This window comes from Ovis aries, chromosome 1 (assembly GCF_016772045.2).
Source record: "Ovis aries strain OAR_USU_Benz2616 breed Rambouillet chromosome 1, ARS-UI_Ramb_v3.0, whole genome shotgun sequence".
NCBI lineage: Eukaryota > Metazoa > Chordata > Mammalia > Artiodactyla > Bovidae > Ovis > Ovis aries.
This window is the reverse complement of record NC_056054.1, coordinates 93,060,643-93,080,900: the sequence shown is the minus strand read 5'-3', so window position 1 is coordinate 93,080,900 and position 20,258 is coordinate 93,060,643. Positions and strand designations below refer to the sequence as shown.

Sequence of the window (20,258 nt, the reverse complement as noted above, 5' to 3'; positions counted from 1 at the left end):
GAGAGCAGATCCATAATGGCAAGGGAGACGGGAGAAGCTCTCTCTTGAAAAATGGGCCATAAGCTAAGACCCACAGGAGGTGACCAAGATGAGTGGTAGTGGTGTTGGTGTGGTGGGAGGTCACTCCAGGCTCAAGGAGAACAATTGTACAGGGAATCCTGCTCTATGGCTTTCCCTTTCTGTCCCCTTTCACCTCAGCTCTTGGGCAAAAAGCCAAGGGAGCTGCCCAGGGATGAAAAGCGAAGCTCTCAACCCTAGGGAGAACGTAGAGGACAGGGCTGGTACTGGGCTGTGGAGGGCTTCATGCCAGGCTACAGAGCCAGATGGGCAGTGGGTGTGAACACTTTCTGATAAGAAGGATGGAGTCAGCAGTAGGTTTTGGAAAATGAAAACAGTGGCAGAGTGGTGATGAGGTTTTTCTTTGACGCTAAAGTCCAGGTGGAATTGTTGGTTCCTGACTATTTCATTTTGAGCTTCCACTTTGGGAACCCCTCTGAAATGTGGTTGCAAGGGAACCAATCTTAGGGTTAATGCTAGTTCCACTGAGCCTGACCCCCAGGTCACCCAGGAAACCTGAGCCAGACCCTGGCCAACAGGATGGCTCTTCTTTCATCAGAATGATTATATTTTGGGAACTCTGTTTCTTTTAGGTTTTGTTGAAGAAGGAAGCCTGTATGTTCTTAAGGGTGATCGCACAATTGAGTTTGATGGCGAGTTTGCAGCTGACGTCTTGGTGGAATTTCTCTTGGACGTAAGCTTCTGCGCCCAGTGGCCCTGCATGGCACTGTTTGGGTTCAAATATAGGGGGATGTAAGACTCCAAAGTAACAACAGAAAAGGTAGATAGATAGACCAGGTAGATAGACCTGGTCTAAGAAAGATTTCTCAAGCCTCACGAAAAAACTAAAGCATGCCTACATCACGACAGTATTTATGTCTACACAGCAGCTGGCCTGTAAATCACTTCAGAATCTGTTTTGTTAGTGACCAGAGGGTCACAGATTAGGACTTCGTAGTAGTAGGATGTTAACTCTCTGAGCAAGTATACACAAACATCCCAGAATCCCCTTGGCTTTGTTCTAGGGCTTCTGAAGGGGGGTGTAAGGAAGAGAGGAGGATGGTCAGGGGAAGATGGAGGAGGGAGAGGAGTAGTAACCTGCTGAGTGACCCTCAGACAGGATAGAGAGAGGCAGGGCGAGGAGCCCTCCACTACCACATTTCCGCTCAGCCATGGATGGACAACACCCTGGGGTCCACGTGCTCAGGCCAATAGAGGAACAGACACTATACAGATATATTTTCCATAGCTAAACTCACACTTTCATTAACAGCTGTGAAGTCAAGTTCTTTGCAACGCAGGTGCCTGAGGCAGATAAAGACCATCCATACTGGTGATTCCTTATCTACCAGCTAGAACATGGTGGCCTATTGCCTTTTCCCAACTGCCTCAAAAATTCTATGAGAGGGTCAGAAGTTAAGTCGAAGGTTACCTCCTATAAACCTATGAGCTCATAGACTCTCATATCACTGACCCACGCTGGCAAGCCCTAAAGAAGGCTGAGGGAGGCAAGAGAACAACTTCCCACATGGCCCTGCCCCGGCCCTGTCAGCTAGGAGGGGGCTTTTAGATACAAGTACCTTAAATGATGAGCAACATCGCTAACAAACGGAAGACCAGGGGGAGGCAGATTTTAGACTTGACCAAATCAGGGCTCCGTTTCTTTCTGTAAATCAGGTAATTGTGTTGGCTTTGTCCTCAAGCTGACTGTTCTCAAGTTCTCTGACAACTTAGACGGGTGGGATGGGATGGGAGGTGAGAGGGAGGTTCAGGACAGAGGGGACATGTGTATACTTATGGCTGGTCCGTGTTGTACGGCAGAAAGCAACGCAACGTGGTGACAGAATTATCCTCCAATTAAAACTAAATTTTTATAAAGGTCCAGCAGCAGGAGCTGATACACCACATTTCCTCATTCGTATCCAATGAGATGGGAAAAGAATCTGGCCTCCACTGCTCTCTTAAAAGGAAAGTAGAACTTTCCCCAGGCCTTCAAGCTGATGTACTGTGGAGATTCACTGGCCAGAATTTGAGTCACAGGCCATTGCTGAATCAATAGCTGGCAAGAGAAATGAGGTTGCTCCTAGACCAGTCAGCCTACTCCATGCGCTAGGGTCAGTTCCTCTAAGAAAGGAAGAAATTTCACCTCACTGGGGAAAGTGAAATTGATCCTGAAGAGCTCAGACTAAGTTCACAACTTCCCCCCAAAGCTCTCTACACATGCGCCTGGCTCTCCTACTGGGCAGGAACAGTTCTTTTATTTGAACATCTTTTGTGTTGTAATGTGTGGTATTCCAGCTCATTGAAGACCCAGTGGAGATCATCAATAGCAAACTGGAAGTCCAAGCCTTTGAGCGCATTGAGGACCACATCAAACTCATCGGCTTTTTCAAGAGTGAGGAATCAGAACGTAAGTTGTCTGTCCACCCCAGCCTGTCAGTCTAAAGGCTCCTTTCCCAACAATGTGTGTTAGATTATCCAGAAAGATGAGCCATCAGCACATAGAGGGAGAATATTCCTTGTACCCTATGCAATGGGACAAATGAGCAGAAATTATGCAAAACGGGTGGGGGAGCTGAAAGAATATTGAGGTCAGGCCATCTCCGCCTGCCCATCTACCTGCAGGATTCTCTCCCAACATGGGGCAGAAAGGGCTGTCTCCCTGACAGTGGCAGCTCCTGTGGTCAGCAGCTGGAGAGCTTCTCAGTCACTTGGAAGGCATTTGAGGAAAATCTGGGTAGGGATCAGCTTGGCAGCTGCAGCACAATGTGGGAAATTGCTGGTCAACCCCCACAGACCACCAAGGCTGCCTGCAATGGCATGGCCACACCCTTGGGTATATTCCCTTTGAGAGCTTTGTGGCCAGGTTTTGGGTGGGCAGAGGAACATACTGGAGCATCACTACAAACCTACACAGAGGTGACTGGGGTAGCCAGTGGGAACCAGGAAGGGACAGGAAGAGAAGGAACCAGGAAGGCCAACTACTTGAGGACTTTTTGTAAAGTGCTTTGGCCGCAAAGGTCCTATGCTGCTGCTGCTAAGTCACTTCAGTCGTGTCCAACTCTGTGCGACCCCAGAGACGGCAGCCCACCAGGCTCCCCCGTCCTTGGAATTCTCCAGGCAAGAACACTGGAGTGGGTTGCCATCTCCTTCTGCAATGCATGAAAGTGAAAAGTGAAAGTGAAGTCGCTCAGTCGTGTCCGACTCTTCATGACCCCATGGACTGCAGCCTACCAGGCTCCTCCGTCCATGGGATTTTCCAGGCAAGAGTACTGGAGTGGGGTGCCATTTCCGTCTCCAAGGGTCCTATGAGTTAAGGCTTTTTCTTGTGTCTGAGTTGTAGAGAGAGGGACAGTGCTAGTAGCAGTGGGCATAATTATGAAAGAGAATTGGGCAGCATTAGTACATGCTGCTGCTGCTGCTGCGTCACTTCAATCGTGTCCAACTCTGTGCGACCCCATAGATGGCAGCCCATGGGAGGGTGCAAATAAGGGCTGCTTATGACTATTTCTGTAATCTCCAAAATGTTTTGAAATTCTTTGTGAAGCCATTTCTGTATTCCATCTGCCAACTGGCATCCTTAATCATCTCATCAACAACCCACCTATTTTCTCTCTCCTATGACTCAACCCTTTTCTAATTTGCTACATAAAAGGTGAATAGAGATTCACCCTCCTTAAGGGTGCTTTTCTGGGAAGAAGGCTAGCTAAGAACTTTCAACCCAGTTCTTCAGGTGACTATTTCAATTTTCACATCCCTATATAGAGGCTGGCTACTCTGGGTTCTCCTCCCACCCCCTTCTACTTTCTCCTCTTCCTTTCATTTCCCTTAATCCTTTTCTGCCTTCCCCGAGCCCCTCAATTGTTTCTATCCATTCCCATCCTGTTTCTCTCTCTTCCTCCATTAAGCTTAGGACAGCATAGATGGGGGGAGGATTGGGATGAAAAGGACATCTTCCAGAGTTTCCCTGATGGTCCAGTGGTTACAACTCCGTGCTTTCACAGCCAAGGACCTGGGTTTGATCCCTGGCCAGGGAACTAAGATCCCACAGGCTACACAATGTGGCCAAAGAGAGAGAGAGAAAAGCACATCTTCCACTGTCTACCTTCCCCAACCCTAAATGAATAATAGCTCCATTCAACTAATGTTTATCATATTCCAGGGCCTATGCTAGGAGTTTTTTGTAGATGCCTTAGTTTCATTCTCACAACTAGCCTGTAAGGTAGCTACCATTATTATCAGCTTAATGATGAGGATATAAAGGGACAGAAAGGTGGAGTGAACTCACCCAGTATCAAACAGCTAGTAATAATGGTAGAGCCAAGATTTACATCCCAGACAGCCCCAGACAGCTGGCTTCAAGGCTCATACACTGACCCACTGGGCCGTACTTTCAAGACTGCACAGCTGTGTCAGGTCAAGGCACACACGAAATGTGACCATGCTTGTATGGCATGTAGGGGTAAACTGGAAGAGATTTATTTGGGCTTACCAAAAAAAAAAATGTTTTTTCACTTCCTTAATATAATAATTACAAAATAATAGGAAAGATATCAAATATTACATTGTATAAAACTTCCAAGTAAAATATTTATAGATTTTGAATGAAAATCTTGTGCTTGCTTTTAAGAATACAGCTTTTGATATCAGGTTTTATGTTTGAAATAGCAATATACAGTTCCTGATCAAGGTTTTAAATGGTCTTTTCAAATTCTGGATAGTCACCCTTGGCCAGAGACTTTGCTGGCACATGTAGATGGTGGCAAATGACAGGACAACATTCTTTTTTTTTTCCTTTGATTGATGAACCATCTTTTCTTGCCATTGAACAGAATTTAGATAATCTAATCTCTAAATTGTCCTTCAAGGATGTGAACATTCTTTCCATCTAACAGATATTGCTCTCCTTTTCAATGACAAATGTAATGTTAATATTTCTTATGATCGTCCGAAAAAATTTCAAACCCAGCTAAGCTTTTCTATATACTACATATTTAAAAATAATAATGAAGCATTTACTTTGGAATATGCAATTATCAGTCTACTGGTCTTACAACTTAAGATTTAAATAATAAAGTTACTAGTGAGTCATTTTAACCTCCTTTCTGAGGTTAAATTTTTGCTTTTAAATTGATAAACTTTGTACACTGTGTATTTCACAGTGTTGTTGCAATATCCAGTTAACTTTATTCAGGAGCTCAGCAAGGTCCAGCATGTTTGAAGCCAATAATTTTCCTTTGAAGAGCTTTCAAATCAAACATAATTCACAATTTTTTTCAATTCATCTCTTAGCTCATAGTTCAGTTCAGTCGCTCAGTTGTGTCCAACTCTTTGCAACCCCATGAATCGCAGCACACCAGGCCTCCCTGTCCATCACCAACTCCCAGAGTTCACTCAGACTCACGTCCATCAAGTCAGTGATGCCGTCCAGCCATCTCATCCTCTGTTGCCCCTTCTCCTCCTGCCCCCAACCCCCCCCAGCATCAAAGTCTTTTCCAATGAGTCAACTCTTCGCATGAGGTGGCCAAAGTACTGGAGTTTCAGCTTTGGCATCATTCCTTCCAAAGAAATCCCAGGGCTGATCTCCTTCAGAATGGACTGGTTGGATCTCCTTGCAGTCCAAGGGACTCTCAAGAGTCTTCTCCAACACCACAGTTCAAAAGCATCAATTCTTCAGTGCTCAGCCTTCTTCACAGTCCAACTCTCACATCCATACATGACCACAGGAAAAACCATAGCCTTGACTAGATGGACCTTAGTCAGCAAAGTAATGTCTCTGCTTTAGAATATGCTATCTAGGTTGGTCATAACTTTTCTTCCAAGGAGTAAGCATCTTTTAATTTCATGGCTGCAGTCACCATCTGCAGTGATTTTGGAGCCCCCCAAAATAAAGTCTGACACTGTTTCCACTGTTTCCCCATCTATTTCCCATGAAGTGATGGGACCAGATGCCATGATCTTCATTTTCTGAATGTTGAGCTTTAAGCCAACTTTTTCACTCTCCTCTTTCACTTTCATCAAGAGGCTTTTTAGCTCCTTTTCACTTTCTTCCATAAGGGTGGTATCATCTGCATATCTGAGGTTATTGATATTTCTCCTGGCAATCTTGATTCCAGCTTGTGTTTCTTCCAGCCCAGCATTTCTCATGATGTACTCTGCATAGAAGTTAAATAAGCAGGGTGACAATATACAGCCTTGACGTACTCCTTTTCCTATTTGGAACCAGTCTGGTGTTCCATGTCCAGTTCTAACTGTTGCTTCCTGACCTGCATACAGATTTCTCAAGAGGCAGGTCAGGTGGTCTGGGATTCCCATCTCTTTCAGAATCTTCCACAGTTTATTGTGATCCACATAGTCAAAGGCTTTGGCATAGTCAATAAAGCAGAAATGGATGTTTTTCTGGAACTCTCTTGCTTTTCCATGATCCAGCGGATCATAAACTCTTAGTAAAACTCCCCTTGCACAATGAGCCTGCTTGAGTATGATACAGCAGAGACAAGTCTTCTGAACCTATTTCTTTACCTGGAATGAAGGAGAGAAGCTTGGTGTTGCTAATGGTAAAGAATCTGCCAGTGCAAGAGATGTGTGCTCAATCCCTGAGTCGGGAAGATCCCCTAGAGTAGGAAATGGCAACCCACTCCAGTATTCTTGCCTAGAAAATTCCATAGGCAGAGGAGCCTGGAGGGCTACAGTTCATGGGGCTGCAAAGAGTCAGACACAACTGAGCACACACACACACACAAGAAGAAAAGGGGCTATGGAGGTTTGGATATTATGGGTCACTTTTTCAATTAATTTATGTGGCTGCCTCAGGTCTTGGCTGTGGTATGCAGGATCTTCACTGCGAGACCTTCCACTGTGGTATACAGATTCTCCAGCTGTAGCACGTGGGCTCAGTAATTGCGCCTCATGGACTTAGTTTCTCCGCAGCATGTGGGATCTGGGTTCCCTGACTAGGGGTCAAACTCATGTACCCTGTACTGCAAGGTGGATTCTTAACCACTGGGTCACCAGGGAAGTCCCTGGGGTCACTTTTTAAAATAACAATCTTTTATGTGGAATTCATACCAACAGATAAAAGTTTTTTAACAAAGAATTTTTGTGAATAAATACTGCTTGAATCTCAAAATTTTCAGAAAGATCTGGACAACACAGTCTTCACACCTTCTTGTCATTACAGCTTCACCATCAGTTCTGAAGCCATAAAGGCCTACAGTCCTCTTTAATGAATCAACTAATTAAATTATTCCCAATTATTATTTTTGAAAGAAATAATTTTTTTAAATTTACCAAAACAATAATACATTATGAAAGCCCATCTGGAATCTGATTGGCTAATTGTTAATGTATACAGGCATTAGAAAAAAGAAAGAAGGTAGGAAGATAGAACAGTAGAAAGGGAAGAAGGAAGGCATAAATTGAATAATTCAGAAAATTAAGAAAATCAGTTTTATCCTCTTTAGAGATACCTAATACCAGATTTTGTTGATAATGTTGATCGTGATGATTATTAGCATAATAAATGGCTATCATCATTCCATTGGTATTAGCAGAAAAAAATAAACTAAATCAAAAGAAAAAACTAAATATTTTACAGAGCCTCACCAAACCAAAACCAATTTGGACTAAAGCAACAATCACACTGAGATGATCCAGTGGGGAAGACAGGGGAGCAGCCTCTCTCTAGCTGTGATGCTCACTAGTCTTAGGCACAAAATAATTGTTACTGAGACAGAACATTCACTGAGGGAGCCACTGCTTTCAAATATAATATTAACTACTCAAAAACCTGAATGGTTGTAGAAAATATCTGGAAAGATTTATCACTGTAAAATATTTTATGTCTATCATGCCTCTTGTAACACACCCATGGCCATCACACACTGGCGGAAATCATGTTGTTTTACCAGGCATCCCCATCTATCTGTTTCCTTCTTGCCTTTCAGAAGAGGCCAAGGTCAGTGAGTGGGGAAGCTAGGAGGTGGTAAGGCACCCAGGGAAGCAGTTGTTGAGAATCCTGTGTTTTCTGCTGTATTTTGAAGGTGACTGGTCAAGGAAGTGTAATGGCACAGAAGACAAGGGCTTTGCAAATGATCTCAAGCTTTTCTACTGAGCAAGAAAAATGGATAGACAGTGGGGAAACTGGAAGGATTTAAAACATAGGTAGAGTGCAATGGTCTTAGGACAGAAGGCTGCCTAAGATGTTTGGTACCAAATTAGAAGGGATCTGGAAGAACTGGGAGGCAACATCTCCCAGGGACATGAAGGTCCATCTCCAGTTTGAACATGTAACTATGGATGCTAGTGCTAAGACAGCATGACAAAAACTTACTAAGGGAGATCAGGTAATGGTTAAGAATACCAAACTAAGAAAAATGTGGAGCTAAAAGGTCAATACCCAGTATGGAAAACTCAGAGTGATAAGGAGGAAAGGTGAGGAAATGCTAAGACACGACTGCAGTAAGTCTGAGGTTAAAAGTTAATGTTCAGGAGCCTGTTCCAGAAGGGGAAAGATCAAGGTAACTGCAGAGTCAGACTGGGTGGAGCCAGGAAGGACCTGGTCAGCATCAAAACCGCACACAAGGGCAGGAGAAAGCTTGGGATCACGTGAGATCAAACAGAGCAGAAGACTACACTGGGTTTCCTAGAAGCCAGCTGCTCTTTGGGTGAGGCTGAAGGCTCAACCGCAGTTAGAAGCCTTGAAACCACAGTTTGAAGCTGGCAAATTACCTTGCTCTACCCTTCTGCATCTTAAGAGGGATACAGACTGGCTCCTCAAGTGAAGAAGGGAGATCTTGGGACACAGGTAAAGGCCATTCTTTCTATCAAGATGGGTTCCTGGAGGCAAGGAGAGGTTCATCAGGAACAAGAGGTCAGGCAAGGGGGGACAGAGGATTCTGATGGAGCCCACTGCTGCCTTAGATAGACATAAATAACTCAGGTACGGCTATAACCATTCCACTTTCTTCATTCTCTCACCTTCTCTCTATGCATTCTCCGAATCTCTCACCCACCTTCCTCCCCTCCACCTAATCGTCTAGCCCAGCTCTCAGGTTTTGTGATATATTTTCCGACAACTCAACTACTTTTATGAGGAATGAGTTTGTGTAAATTTGCATCAGCTTGTACAGCTGTTCTTGTAGATTTTCCAACGCCTGTCTTGCCTGGGCTTATGCGCTTTCCTCCATTCTAACAACCATCACACTGCATTGTGGTCCTATGAGGACCCATAACCCTCCTTGGCTGTGAGCCTTTGAGATCAGTGTACTTGTCTTACTCGACTTGCTGTCCCCTAAGTCAGCATTATTCTTGAAATGTTTTTGATTAAATATTAGAAAATTCTGCCTGCTTCTGGGATTCTAGATAAAGCTTATGCCTCTGATGATGAAGGGACATGAAATTTCATGAAATGGAAAAAAAAAGGTTATCTTATTAAAAATGAATGGTAGGATCATTGACTCTCAGGATTATAGACTTTAGGCAGAATCATCCACACGAGCACCATTTCCATCACCCTCACATATCAGGCAAGAGTATGAATGTCTTTACCAAGCAGTAACTGCCTAGGTGTAGTGAGGCCTAGCATGGCCACACTCACAGGCTCTCATGCTTATCTTGATCTATTCAGATTCAAGTCTGGGGCCAGAGTCAAGTCTAATAGTAGTATAGCCGCTCAGTTGCTTCTGACTGTTTGAGACCCCATTGACTGTAGCCCGTCAGGCTTCTCTGTCCATGGAATTCTCCAGGAAAGGATATGGGAGTGGGTTGCCATTCCCTTTTCCAGGGGAATCTTCCCAACCCAGGAGTTGAACCCAGGTCTCCTACATTACAGGCAGGTTCTTTACCATACTCAAGACGGTAAGCAATCTGCCTGCAATGCAGGAGACCCGGGTTCAATCCTTGGGTCAGGAAGATCCCTTGGAGAAGGGAATGGCTACCCACTCCAGCAGCCTTGCCTGGAGAATTCTATGGACAGAGAATCAAGCCTGGGCTTGGTTAATTTTAAGTCTTCCTCTCAAGGGATCAGAATGAAAAAAGAAAACTGAAAAAGAGAGAAAGAAAAACTAGGATTTACCCAAAGAAGTACTCCTCCTAGGAAGTTTAAAATTCTTCTGTGATGTCATTTTTGATTGAGTTGCTTTGCATACTACATGAGTTTTCGTCTTACTTAGTGCTCACTTTTACAGCAGGATGCATTCTCTTTAGAGGGTACACTTATAACTAGCAGTGAGTTTGAGAGAAAAAACTTCTATTGGTTTTTCTCTCTCTTGTCCTTTCTTGGATTCACCCAGTTTCCTAAAACACATAAAAGTGCGATGAAAGCTCCTTTCTAGGGGACTTCCCTGGTGGTCTGGTGGTTGAGAGTCCACCTGCCAAGGCAGGGGACACAGCCACACGCCAGGGAGCAGCTAAGCCTGTGTGTGGCAACTAGTGAAGCCCGTGAGCCCCAGAGCCTGAGCTCTGCGGCGAGAGAGCCGCGGTGAGAAGCTTCCCACTGCCACGAAGACCAGCCCCCATTTGCTGCAAATGGAGAAAGCCAGGGAGCAGCCACAAAGACCCAGCGCAAACATAAACAAATAAATAAGAGACGCTTTTCAGGATGGCTGAACAACAGTCCACCCAAATTCCTTGGGATTTAAAATCATATCAAATGCTTATCTAAATAATATCTACCAAATAACTATCCAATCAGAATTAACTGGCTTCCCACTTTCTCTACATTATTCAAAAAGAGGAATTTCTGATGCAACGTGAATCTTGAAAATGTTTCTCCCTTTTATCTCTTTCCTCTTAGATTACAAGGCTTTTGAAGAGGCAGCTGAACACTTCCAGCCTTATATCAAATTTTTTGCTACTTTCGACAAAGGCGTAAGTACCTAAGAAACCTGTTTAAACACTTTAAACTTGAACTTCCCACCACTTCTCTTTCTCTTTTAGCAAGACTAACACTCCTCCATCCATTAATACATTTGCCAGAAGCATTAGAAATATGGCATTAAGTTACCACTGAATAACAATCAAATACAACAATTATTAATTCAGAGGATGTAAGGATATTTCTGAAAACATGCAATAAAAACAGATAAACCATTCTTTATCACCTTTAACACTAAGAATGGGAAGTGTATGAGCCCAGATGTGCTGGGCCATTGGTCATTGCTTCCTTGTTGTTTAGGGCCATCCTCTCCCTTCCTGGGGTTGTATACCACCCTGCTACTGGGCAAGGATAGGGGATGGAGTCAGGAGGAGCACAGACCATCTAAAGCCCTGGTGCTTCAGAAAGTTACCCATTCCTACTCCTCAGGAGATGTCACTGGTGTACTCGGCTATAACTCAGTGGATCTATATTTTCTGCATATGGCAAGTCTTTTTTAAGCTAAAGAACTGCAGTGATATAGGGACTTTAAATCAGCGGGGAATTTCTTTGGGGCCTACTATGGTTGGAGTCTCTACTCTTGCTCCAGTTATTAGCAAAAGGGCTATTTATGGTTTTCTCTGTGTTGGGCACAATTTGATATATTGCATCTATACTGTTTCTAATCCTTTAAACAACTCCAAAACAACTCTGAAAAGGAAAAACACCATTTCCCAGATGAGAAAAAAGATTTAGAAATGTTAAGTAGTATCCAAGGTCTCCAGCGAATTAGTAGTAATGCTGAGATCACAATTTAGGACACCCTGTACCTAAAATCCATGACCTTTCTTCTGTCCCACACCATTAAGTAGGAGACTCTGTATCTTCTCTTGAGATTCAAGGTGTACACCCACATACTCACATTCATACATCTGCACAGTATACACATAACACACATACACAACATGCATATAACCACACACACCAATACATACACTCATTCAACACACAAGCATAACATATACCTCCTCACACAGTCACACTTATGCCCACACATATATAACACTAATAAACTCACAACCATACACCACACATACACATATACCCCAAACTGAAAGCTCTAAATCGCAATATTTACTAGAACAAATAAATCTAGGACAAAGTTCTGGAGTCTTGATCAAATTCAAGTGGCAAAAGTTAAAGGCAAAAAAGGTAAAAAGTTACTCCTAGTGAGGAGTGAGGCTTTGATGAACAGCGTTCACGAGTTCAAGTTTTCTTTAAAAAACAAGAGGAAGCCTGTAAGTGCTGGAGCAGGGAAGGAGTATGATGAAAAGAGATTGCATTAAATATATATACATAACCACTTCTATGGGTATGCCCCCTGTCTGCAAGCCTATAATCCAGAAGAGAGCTCTATAAGTAATACAATCCAAACTTGAAGAATGCGTACCCTAATTGTGTGGATTAGAGCTGGGAGACAGCTGGAACAAGAATATCAAAAGGAATAATAACTATCATTTATTAAGTACTTTTAATGTGTCAAGCTTCGTGCTAAGAGCTTTGTGTAGGTTTTCTCATTTAATCCTCTCAACACTCCTGTATAAGAGGAATTAGGATTCTCAATCCATGGAAGATGAAACCAAGGCATGGAGAGACAAAATAGCTCTGCTCATGGTCACATAGTTAGTAGGTCAGCCTGACTTCAAAGTCAAATGCTCTGTCCTACTGCTCTCAAGAGAAAGAAACAAAACATGTCAACACTAAGCTGCCATCTGGCACATAGTAAACGTTCAGTAAGTGTGAGCCAGTACTGTTGTTAAGAAGAGGCAGTCATCTAAGCCCAGGCGAAGGGAGACTGGGAGGGGAGTATTAGTAGCGAAGGGGAGGCCCAGAGAAGCATAAAGGAAATTCATCACTCTCGTTTGGTTATAATGGGCTGGGAGGGAATACGGAAGCTCCTGGGTAAGAACTCATCTGAAGGAAGACGGTCAGACAGATAAGCTTGGCCAAGCAGGAAGGCCTCAGTTCCTAGAAGGCTGGTCCAATGCTAAACTCAGGGTAGTGTCTGGTTTTAGCTGTGCCTTCCAGCCCAACCATATGTGGCCCATGAAGGTGAGGTCAGGCTATAACTAAAAACTCACAGGGCTCTTCACTAAAAACTCTGAAAGACACTGAGTCACAAGTGCCCCTGTCACGTAGCCCTGTGGGATTTTATGACATTTATAAAAAGACATACTCTCTACCTCCATATAGAACACAGAAGGAGGAGCTGTGGCGCTGGGCAGTCTTGATCATGCCATAAGGTATTTAAGAATTTATAGTCATCAGTTGCAGAGTGGGGGGAACGGTAAGGTCCAGGAGGCACAGCTGTCCCCAGTCTAAGCCTCACTGGTGCCCAGCAGGGGGTGCCAGAGCAGAAGAAGTGGGCAGAAGGGCCTGTTGGTGAGACACTCCACCGCAGGGAATGCCAGAGGGATCTGGAAAGGGAGGGGCTTTATAGAGGTTTGAAGCCAGGATAGGCAAGGGTCCAGGAAACCTTAATACAGTCCCAAAGATAAAGAACCAAGTGGCAGAGGTTGAGATGACAAGGGGACCTGGCCACTGTTGAGATGGAGAGAAAGACAAGAGAAGACACACAAACAGCTTAAGATTGCAAGTCTCTGCTTTGGGACAGTAAAGACTGTAAAGCTACTGAAAACACCAGGAAATCTAGGAAGAAGAATCTATTGAGGAACATAAGACGGGGTCTGAGCTCTAATTTCTACAAGTTGGGAAGACATTCAACTGCAAGGATCTTTCATTTATTTATTCATCCACCCACCTAGCAAGCGTTTATTGAGGGCCTGTTATGTGCCAGCCACTGTTCCAGATGCCAGGGGCACAACACTGAGCAAATCAGATTTCTCTCCTTGTAGGATTTAGAGTTTAGTATGTGCTGGGGGAAGGAGAAGATGGGAAGACACAAAGTAAGTAGACAAACCAATAAATATATTACATTAAATACATATAAGAGTTGGAGAACTGTACTGAGGATGAGATATCAGGGCTGCTCATGTAGATCTGGGAGTTTACCAGTTTCCAACCACTCTGCATGTTGGTAGGCCCCAAGGAGCTTTTGAAAACCTTGGTTCTTGGAGCTCACACCTGGAAATTTGGGGTTTTTTTAGCATTATGTCCAGACCCAGAAATATGCATTTTCTAAGAGCTCCCTGGGAGATTTTAGCTGGCACACAGGTTTGGGACCAGCACTGATCAATGGATCTTGATTCTGTATCAAGCCACACAAGGGCCCAACCTGCCTGAAGCAAATGGAAAAAGAGTCAGAGGACTGGGGATGGCGCCCACTCTATGGCACCTCGCAGCTTGAAAAATGTCAGTTCTAATTATCTCTTGCCATCTCCCACTGACCTATTATTTTCTTGGAGTAAAACAGTGAGAAGCAAAATCGTTTGTTTGAACCATTTTGGGCCAAAAGAAGCTGTGATTCTCTAAACAAAGTTGACAGAGAAGACAGATGTTGAGAAGACCTAAATTCATTGAGTTGGTTTCATCTGCAACAACCGAAATGGCTTGCTAACTTGTGGAAAAGCATATGTTATCAAGATTTATACACGTACAAATGTCAGAAGAATGGCCACTGTACTTTATAATCTTCTTGCCTTGGCAAACTCCATTCCAACTAATAAAAAAAAAAAAGACAAAAGAATTCATGATTGAATCTCCTCAGATTTTAATAGTAAAATCCATTCTTATTTAATGGTACCATCCATGAAACAGGTCTGGGTCCCTTGGATATAGTCGGCCTCACTAAATATTTATTGAAGAATCAATCAGTGCCTCAATCAGGCAAGCTTCCTTCAGTCTTTACCATCTAAGATACAACTGAAAGGAAAAGGAAGGAATTATCTGAGATTCAAGATGAGAAAATTCTATGGTAGTGACGGGGATATAGAGAACGGGCCTATATAGGGGATATTGGCCTCTAGAAAATTCTGCTCAGAGTGCCCGAGATTTAAACTTACAAACATCATATTCCAACTTCACACTCATGGTCTTAACACTGCACATCCTTACACACACACACACTCACACACACAGGTGCATCTCCACTGTTTACCTTAACGGAGGGTGTGATGAGCTGCTTCTCACCTTCCGGAAGCCTTCATGCTGGTAGGCTGATCTGCGGGTGAGTTGATGAGAACCTGTTACAAGAGGAATAAGGAGACATCTCCCTACACCATGCGCAGTGCCAATCTGATATTTAAAGGAGTATACATTCCTTTCTGTACAATGTCAAGGAAAAGGTAATTTGGAAGGAAATGAAATGAAAAGTTGGAATGGAGGCAAATTGGCAGTTCAGAACACTCCACTTGAACAATTCATCCTCAAATTGTGCCTCAAGCTCATCATTTGTAAAATAAGTATAATAATAGCTCCGACCTCGTACAGTCAAAGTGGAGATTCATAAAGTAATCAACTTAAAACACTTTGCAACAGTAACTGGCACACAGCAAGCACTCCATGTGTTTGCTATGATTCGTTTTTGTTCATCTGGTCGTCACCTACAAACACAGTTTCCTGGTTCCTAAGATATGTGGTAGGTGAACTCAGAAAACCAGAATCCAATGTCATTTTCAAGCTCATTCTGCGAGGGCCCAGCTTTGTGAAGAACTGTGTGTAAACCCAACCCATGGTTGTATGGTTGCTCTTTCCTCCCCTTTCCCCTAACCACACTCCCCACCCCATCATCCACACCACTCCCATACCATAGAAGAGGGGAAAAAAGAGAAAACCCCACACCTTTTTGTCCCTTAAAGCAAAATCAACATCACCATTAAATCTCTTTGACAGACTTTGGCTCTTAACACAGCTGTTTTTATTAGCTCTTGAGTAGCATGTGGGTGTTGCTTTCCCTTAAGTCCTTAAAACACGTCCTTTTGGAATACAGTGACCCGGAATTAATAGCAAGTGATGACAAAAGCCATAGGGATAGCAGTGTTGGCTCAGAATGGACCTCCTTGTGTAACCGCTTACGTAACACCCAGTTCCTCCCCCTCCCCACTTAGTCATGGCTGCCCTGGGCCTCTGCACCGTTGGTTACCACCACGGGGCGTCAGCTCTTAGGCAATTCCTCTTTAGCTTCAAGGGAACCACTGTTCATCCCTGTGCTTTCTGGGACCACAGCTCTGAACTCGAAAAGAATGGCATTTGGTTTTCTACAGAGCGTTGCACATTCCAAGCCTCTCGAATCATTTCACAAAAGGAGATGTGAATTCAGCAGCTCTGCCGGTGAACACAGCAACCATTCTGCCCTGACCAGGCTGCACAGCCATGTTAATCAAAAGAGCACACAGCTCCCAGTCTATAGGCTGGCTCTCCATGCTTTCTATTTGACACAGGGTGAGCCACCCAGCCTCGCCTGCTGGGTACTCTCCCAGCATGAGCACTGAAAGTCTGAATCCTGGGAAACCCCTCCACCCTGGACAAACCAGGATGGCAGGTCACCTTCTGACAGGTAACCAACCAGGCAGTTTCCAGAGCCTCAGAAACCATCAGACACACCCAGGACTGAGAGACAGCCTCGGGCCAATGCTCCAACCGAAATAGTAATTACAGTTTATGAGCTGATCGGGGACAGACTAATGGGTTGGCCTCTGATTCTGAGTACCTGTGTGCTTTCCATGGTTTCCATCAACTGCCTGGTCTATCAAAATCGGTTCAATTAAATCCATGCATCCCAGGACACTGAACATGATCTGCTGACATTTGCTTCCTCCTCCAGGCCCTGGCAAACACAGTTCAGTGATGGTGATTATGGAATTAAATTTCCCACCTTCCATTCTGACTGCTCTCTGGCCCTGACTGGATCTCATCTGCCAGAGAGGATTTTTCCTATCTGTCCTTTGATCACAAAAGGAGGTGGGTCCAGCCAGGCCTAGGTGTTGAGTTCCTATCATCTCACCATTTAAGTTAAAACCACACATACGCTCCCATGTCTTTTGCAGAGAACACACACACTTGTCGCTGGACAGCCCACTGCTACTCTAGACTGCTGTTCAAGGAAACTATTGTGTTGCTTCTAATTGTTACAGGTTGCAAAGAAATTGTCCTTGAAGATGAATGAGGTTGACTTCTACGAGCCATTTATGGAAGAGCCCATTGCCATCCCTGACAAACCCTACACAGAAGAGGAGCTCGTGGAGTTTGTGAAAGAGCACCAAAGGTGCCCCAGATGGCATGCAGGGAGTGGCAGCAGGGGTGATCCAGGGCCTGGGGGATGGGGACAAGCCTCTCAGTCCCAGCATTTCAGACCCCCAAGAGCAACAACCTGGAGTTAGTACCCCAGCAGAACTGAACTCAGCAGTGTGGCTTTGCTGGTCATTGATCAGTGGCCACATTTTCTGAATATGGGTTTACATTTGCAAACAAGGTTAGACCACCTCCCCGCAGTGAAGAAATCACCTCATAGAGTAAGATGTCACAAGTAAAATTCCACAATGATAATGACAGTGATTTAATGTTAGCATCCTAAAGTATGATGCCAGGTGCTTTGGGAAGCGATTTTACCTAATCTTCAACATTATGGGGGATATAACAAATTACATCCGAATTTTACAGATCAAGGAATTGGGCTCAGGGTAGTTAAGTAACGAAGTCAAGGATGAACATTTTGTGCATAGAACTTCTGGGAGAGGAGTATTTGATACCATTAGCACTAACATGGATCAGCATACTTTTTTTGTAAAGGGCCAGAAAATAAATATTGCAGGCTTTGTGGGCCAGATGGTCTCTGCTGCAAGCACTCAATTCCACCGTCGTAGTGAGCAAACAGTCATGGGCCATATGTAAACAAATGTGTGTGGCTGTGTCCCAACAGAAGTTTATTTATAAAAACAGGAGCCATTGGCTGGATTGGCCCCTCCATCCGTATGTAGTCTGCTGACCTCGGCTCTTAAGGGAGAGACAATACTAGAAACCGGAACACAGTGGTGGGTTTACTGCCTCATCCACCCAAGCCCTCCCTCCTCACGGTCACACAGGCTCACTGAACGTGGAGACTGGACCCACCAGTGATAGTCCGCTGACCCCAGCTCTTAAGGAGAGACAATAGCAGCACATGGAACATGGTGGTGGGCTTACCGCCTCATCTACCCACCTCCTCACGGTCACACAGGCTCACTGAACGTGGAGCATAATGACTCCATCACTGGGTCGGCCTTGGTCCCCACAGGGAAGCAGCACTTGGATGAATAAATACCAACAAGCTAACAGTATTTGCCCACATTCAAAAAGAAGTGAAACTATGAGCAAAAGATAGATCCAACCTGCTCCTCCAAACACCCCTCAAGGGCTTTTGATGGATCACCCTGGTGATAAAACTCCTGTAGCTCTGGGCTGTTTCCTCTCCTGGGTCTCCTGATTCTGGGCCTGCTCAGGGTTCTCAGGAGTGTCCCCTATCAGTGAGAAGGGAAAAGGCTTCTTGGCCTGGGCATAAGCTGACCCCATTCCCTGTGACCCATTTTCTGTGATAGACTTTATAACCTTGGGCTCAAATGGGCCTATGGGAAGCCTTTAGGCCCAGCTCTGAGTCACACACAACAGGGTCGATCTGCTCTTTCCTTAAGAGAGAAAACAAGTATGTAGGACTTGGGAAAGTGAACCAACATCTCATCCTACATTTCACTGTGCTGGGGCTTTGGTGTCAGCTGAAGTTATCTCTATTCAAGGAAGTTTATCCTCTTTTTTTTTTTCCCCAGACCCACTCTACGTCGCCTGCGCCCAGAAGATATGTTTGAAACATGGGTAAGAAAGTGGCAAACTCTTTCTGCCTTGTAGAGATGAGTACATTCCCCAAGAGGAATACCCCTTTGAGTTCCAAACCTCAAACCAAGTCTTATTTGCCTGGAGTGGGTGTCTGGGGTGGTGGAGAATTTGACATGTGGACAGTGTCACACTGAGTTACAACTCTGTTCCCCTGCGCTGGCCACGAGGCAAAACTACTGTATCTCTGAGCTCATTTCCTAGAGTGACTACTGGCTTTTATTCAGTGGCCACCAGAAACCCAAGGTCACAGGTAGAAGCAGCTCAGACCACGCATTTCAGACTTGGGCTCAAGTTCAGAATCTGCCACCTATTAGCTTTGTGTCCTACCTTAAATCATGTGGCCTTTCTGAGCTTTAGCTCCTGTGTCTAAAATCAGGCTTATTGTAGGGATGAAAGGTATGAAGAACCCAGACACAGTAGGTACTCCATTAGTGCGTGGTAGCTGTTTTTGTAAATACCAACTCAGGGCACTGAAAAGTGCCAAGTCAGATTGTCTCCGAGATCTGTGTCACAGACAATATGTCAGGTGGGTTAGCATTATAAAGAGGGCCTTGAAGATACACACCCCCACCCCACCCCGGCTTTATACAAAATTGAGTAAACAGTAACAACCAAAGTCTGTGAAGCTTTTTTCAAAGCATTTCATGTGCTCCTTTACTTGGATCTCTCAACAGTTCTGGAAAGTGACATAGAACAAATAGTATTTTAGCTTCCTAGAAAAACTGACAATCGCACAGATTAAATCAGTTGTAGTAAAGTCGCTCAGTCGTGTCCGACTCTTTGCGGGTCCCGTGGACTGTAGCCTATCAGGCGCCTCCATCCATGGGATTTTCCAGGGAAGAGTGCGGGAGTGGATTGCCATTTCCTTCTCCAGGGCCTTCTCCAGGGGATCTTCCCGACCCAGGAATCGAACCCGGGTCTCCCGCGTTGCAGGCAGACGCTTTACCGTCTGAGCCACCAGGGGAGTCAATTACTCAAAGATATATAACCAATAAGCATTAGATCTGGGGACTTAAATTTAGATCACCTGGAACCAAATCTCTTGTTTTCTCCAGCATATATCCTAGAGTGGACCATGCCCCCATAAGGCAACATTTTGGTGGAGAGGGAGAGAAGGGTTGGTGGTAGGGAGAAAGAGATTAACATGGAAGCATGTGTTTATTAATTCTCTAGTTCAGAGTCTAAAGCGACAGATGAACAGAATCATGGAGTAACTTGACACTCTCTGTTTTACTGGCATGTAACTTCTTTGGATATCTGAAGGTAAAACAAACGTTTCACACCAAAGGCAAATAATTCAGTCTGGAGGAGTGGATTATTTAACAGCAACACAGCACAATAGAAACATCTTTTCCTAACATTTAAACCTTTCAAAAATTTAACATTTAGGAGGTCTTGTTATTGGATTTTAAAATTTTTTTTTAAAAAAGGGTATAACAATGCTTTAAAAATAATATTCCTTTTTAAAAATATTCCCACCTTTCACTTAAAACAATTTCAGACTTATAAAAAAACAGCACAA

The 20,258-nt window shown here is 44.2% G+C and overlaps 1 protein-coding gene across 1 annotated transcript in view; it reads left to right on the top strand.

The window, feature by feature from the left end:
• Nucleotides 1–20,258, top strand: part of CASQ2 (calsequestrin 2) — a 72,021-nt gene that overhangs the window by 28,150 nt on the left and 23,613 nt on the right. Inside the window, exons 3-7 of the mRNA XM_004002371.5 lie at nucleotides 651–751; nucleotides 2,356–2,467; nucleotides 10,853–10,926; nucleotides 17,005–17,135; nucleotides 18,670–18,715. Coding sequence (XP_004002420.1) covers nucleotides 651–751; nucleotides 2,356–2,467; nucleotides 10,853–10,926; nucleotides 17,005–17,135; nucleotides 18,670–18,715 — 464 coding nt within the window. The remainder of the gene's footprint in view (nucleotides 1–650; nucleotides 752–2,355; nucleotides 2,468–10,852; nucleotides 10,927–17,004; nucleotides 17,136–18,669; nucleotides 18,716–20,258) is intronic.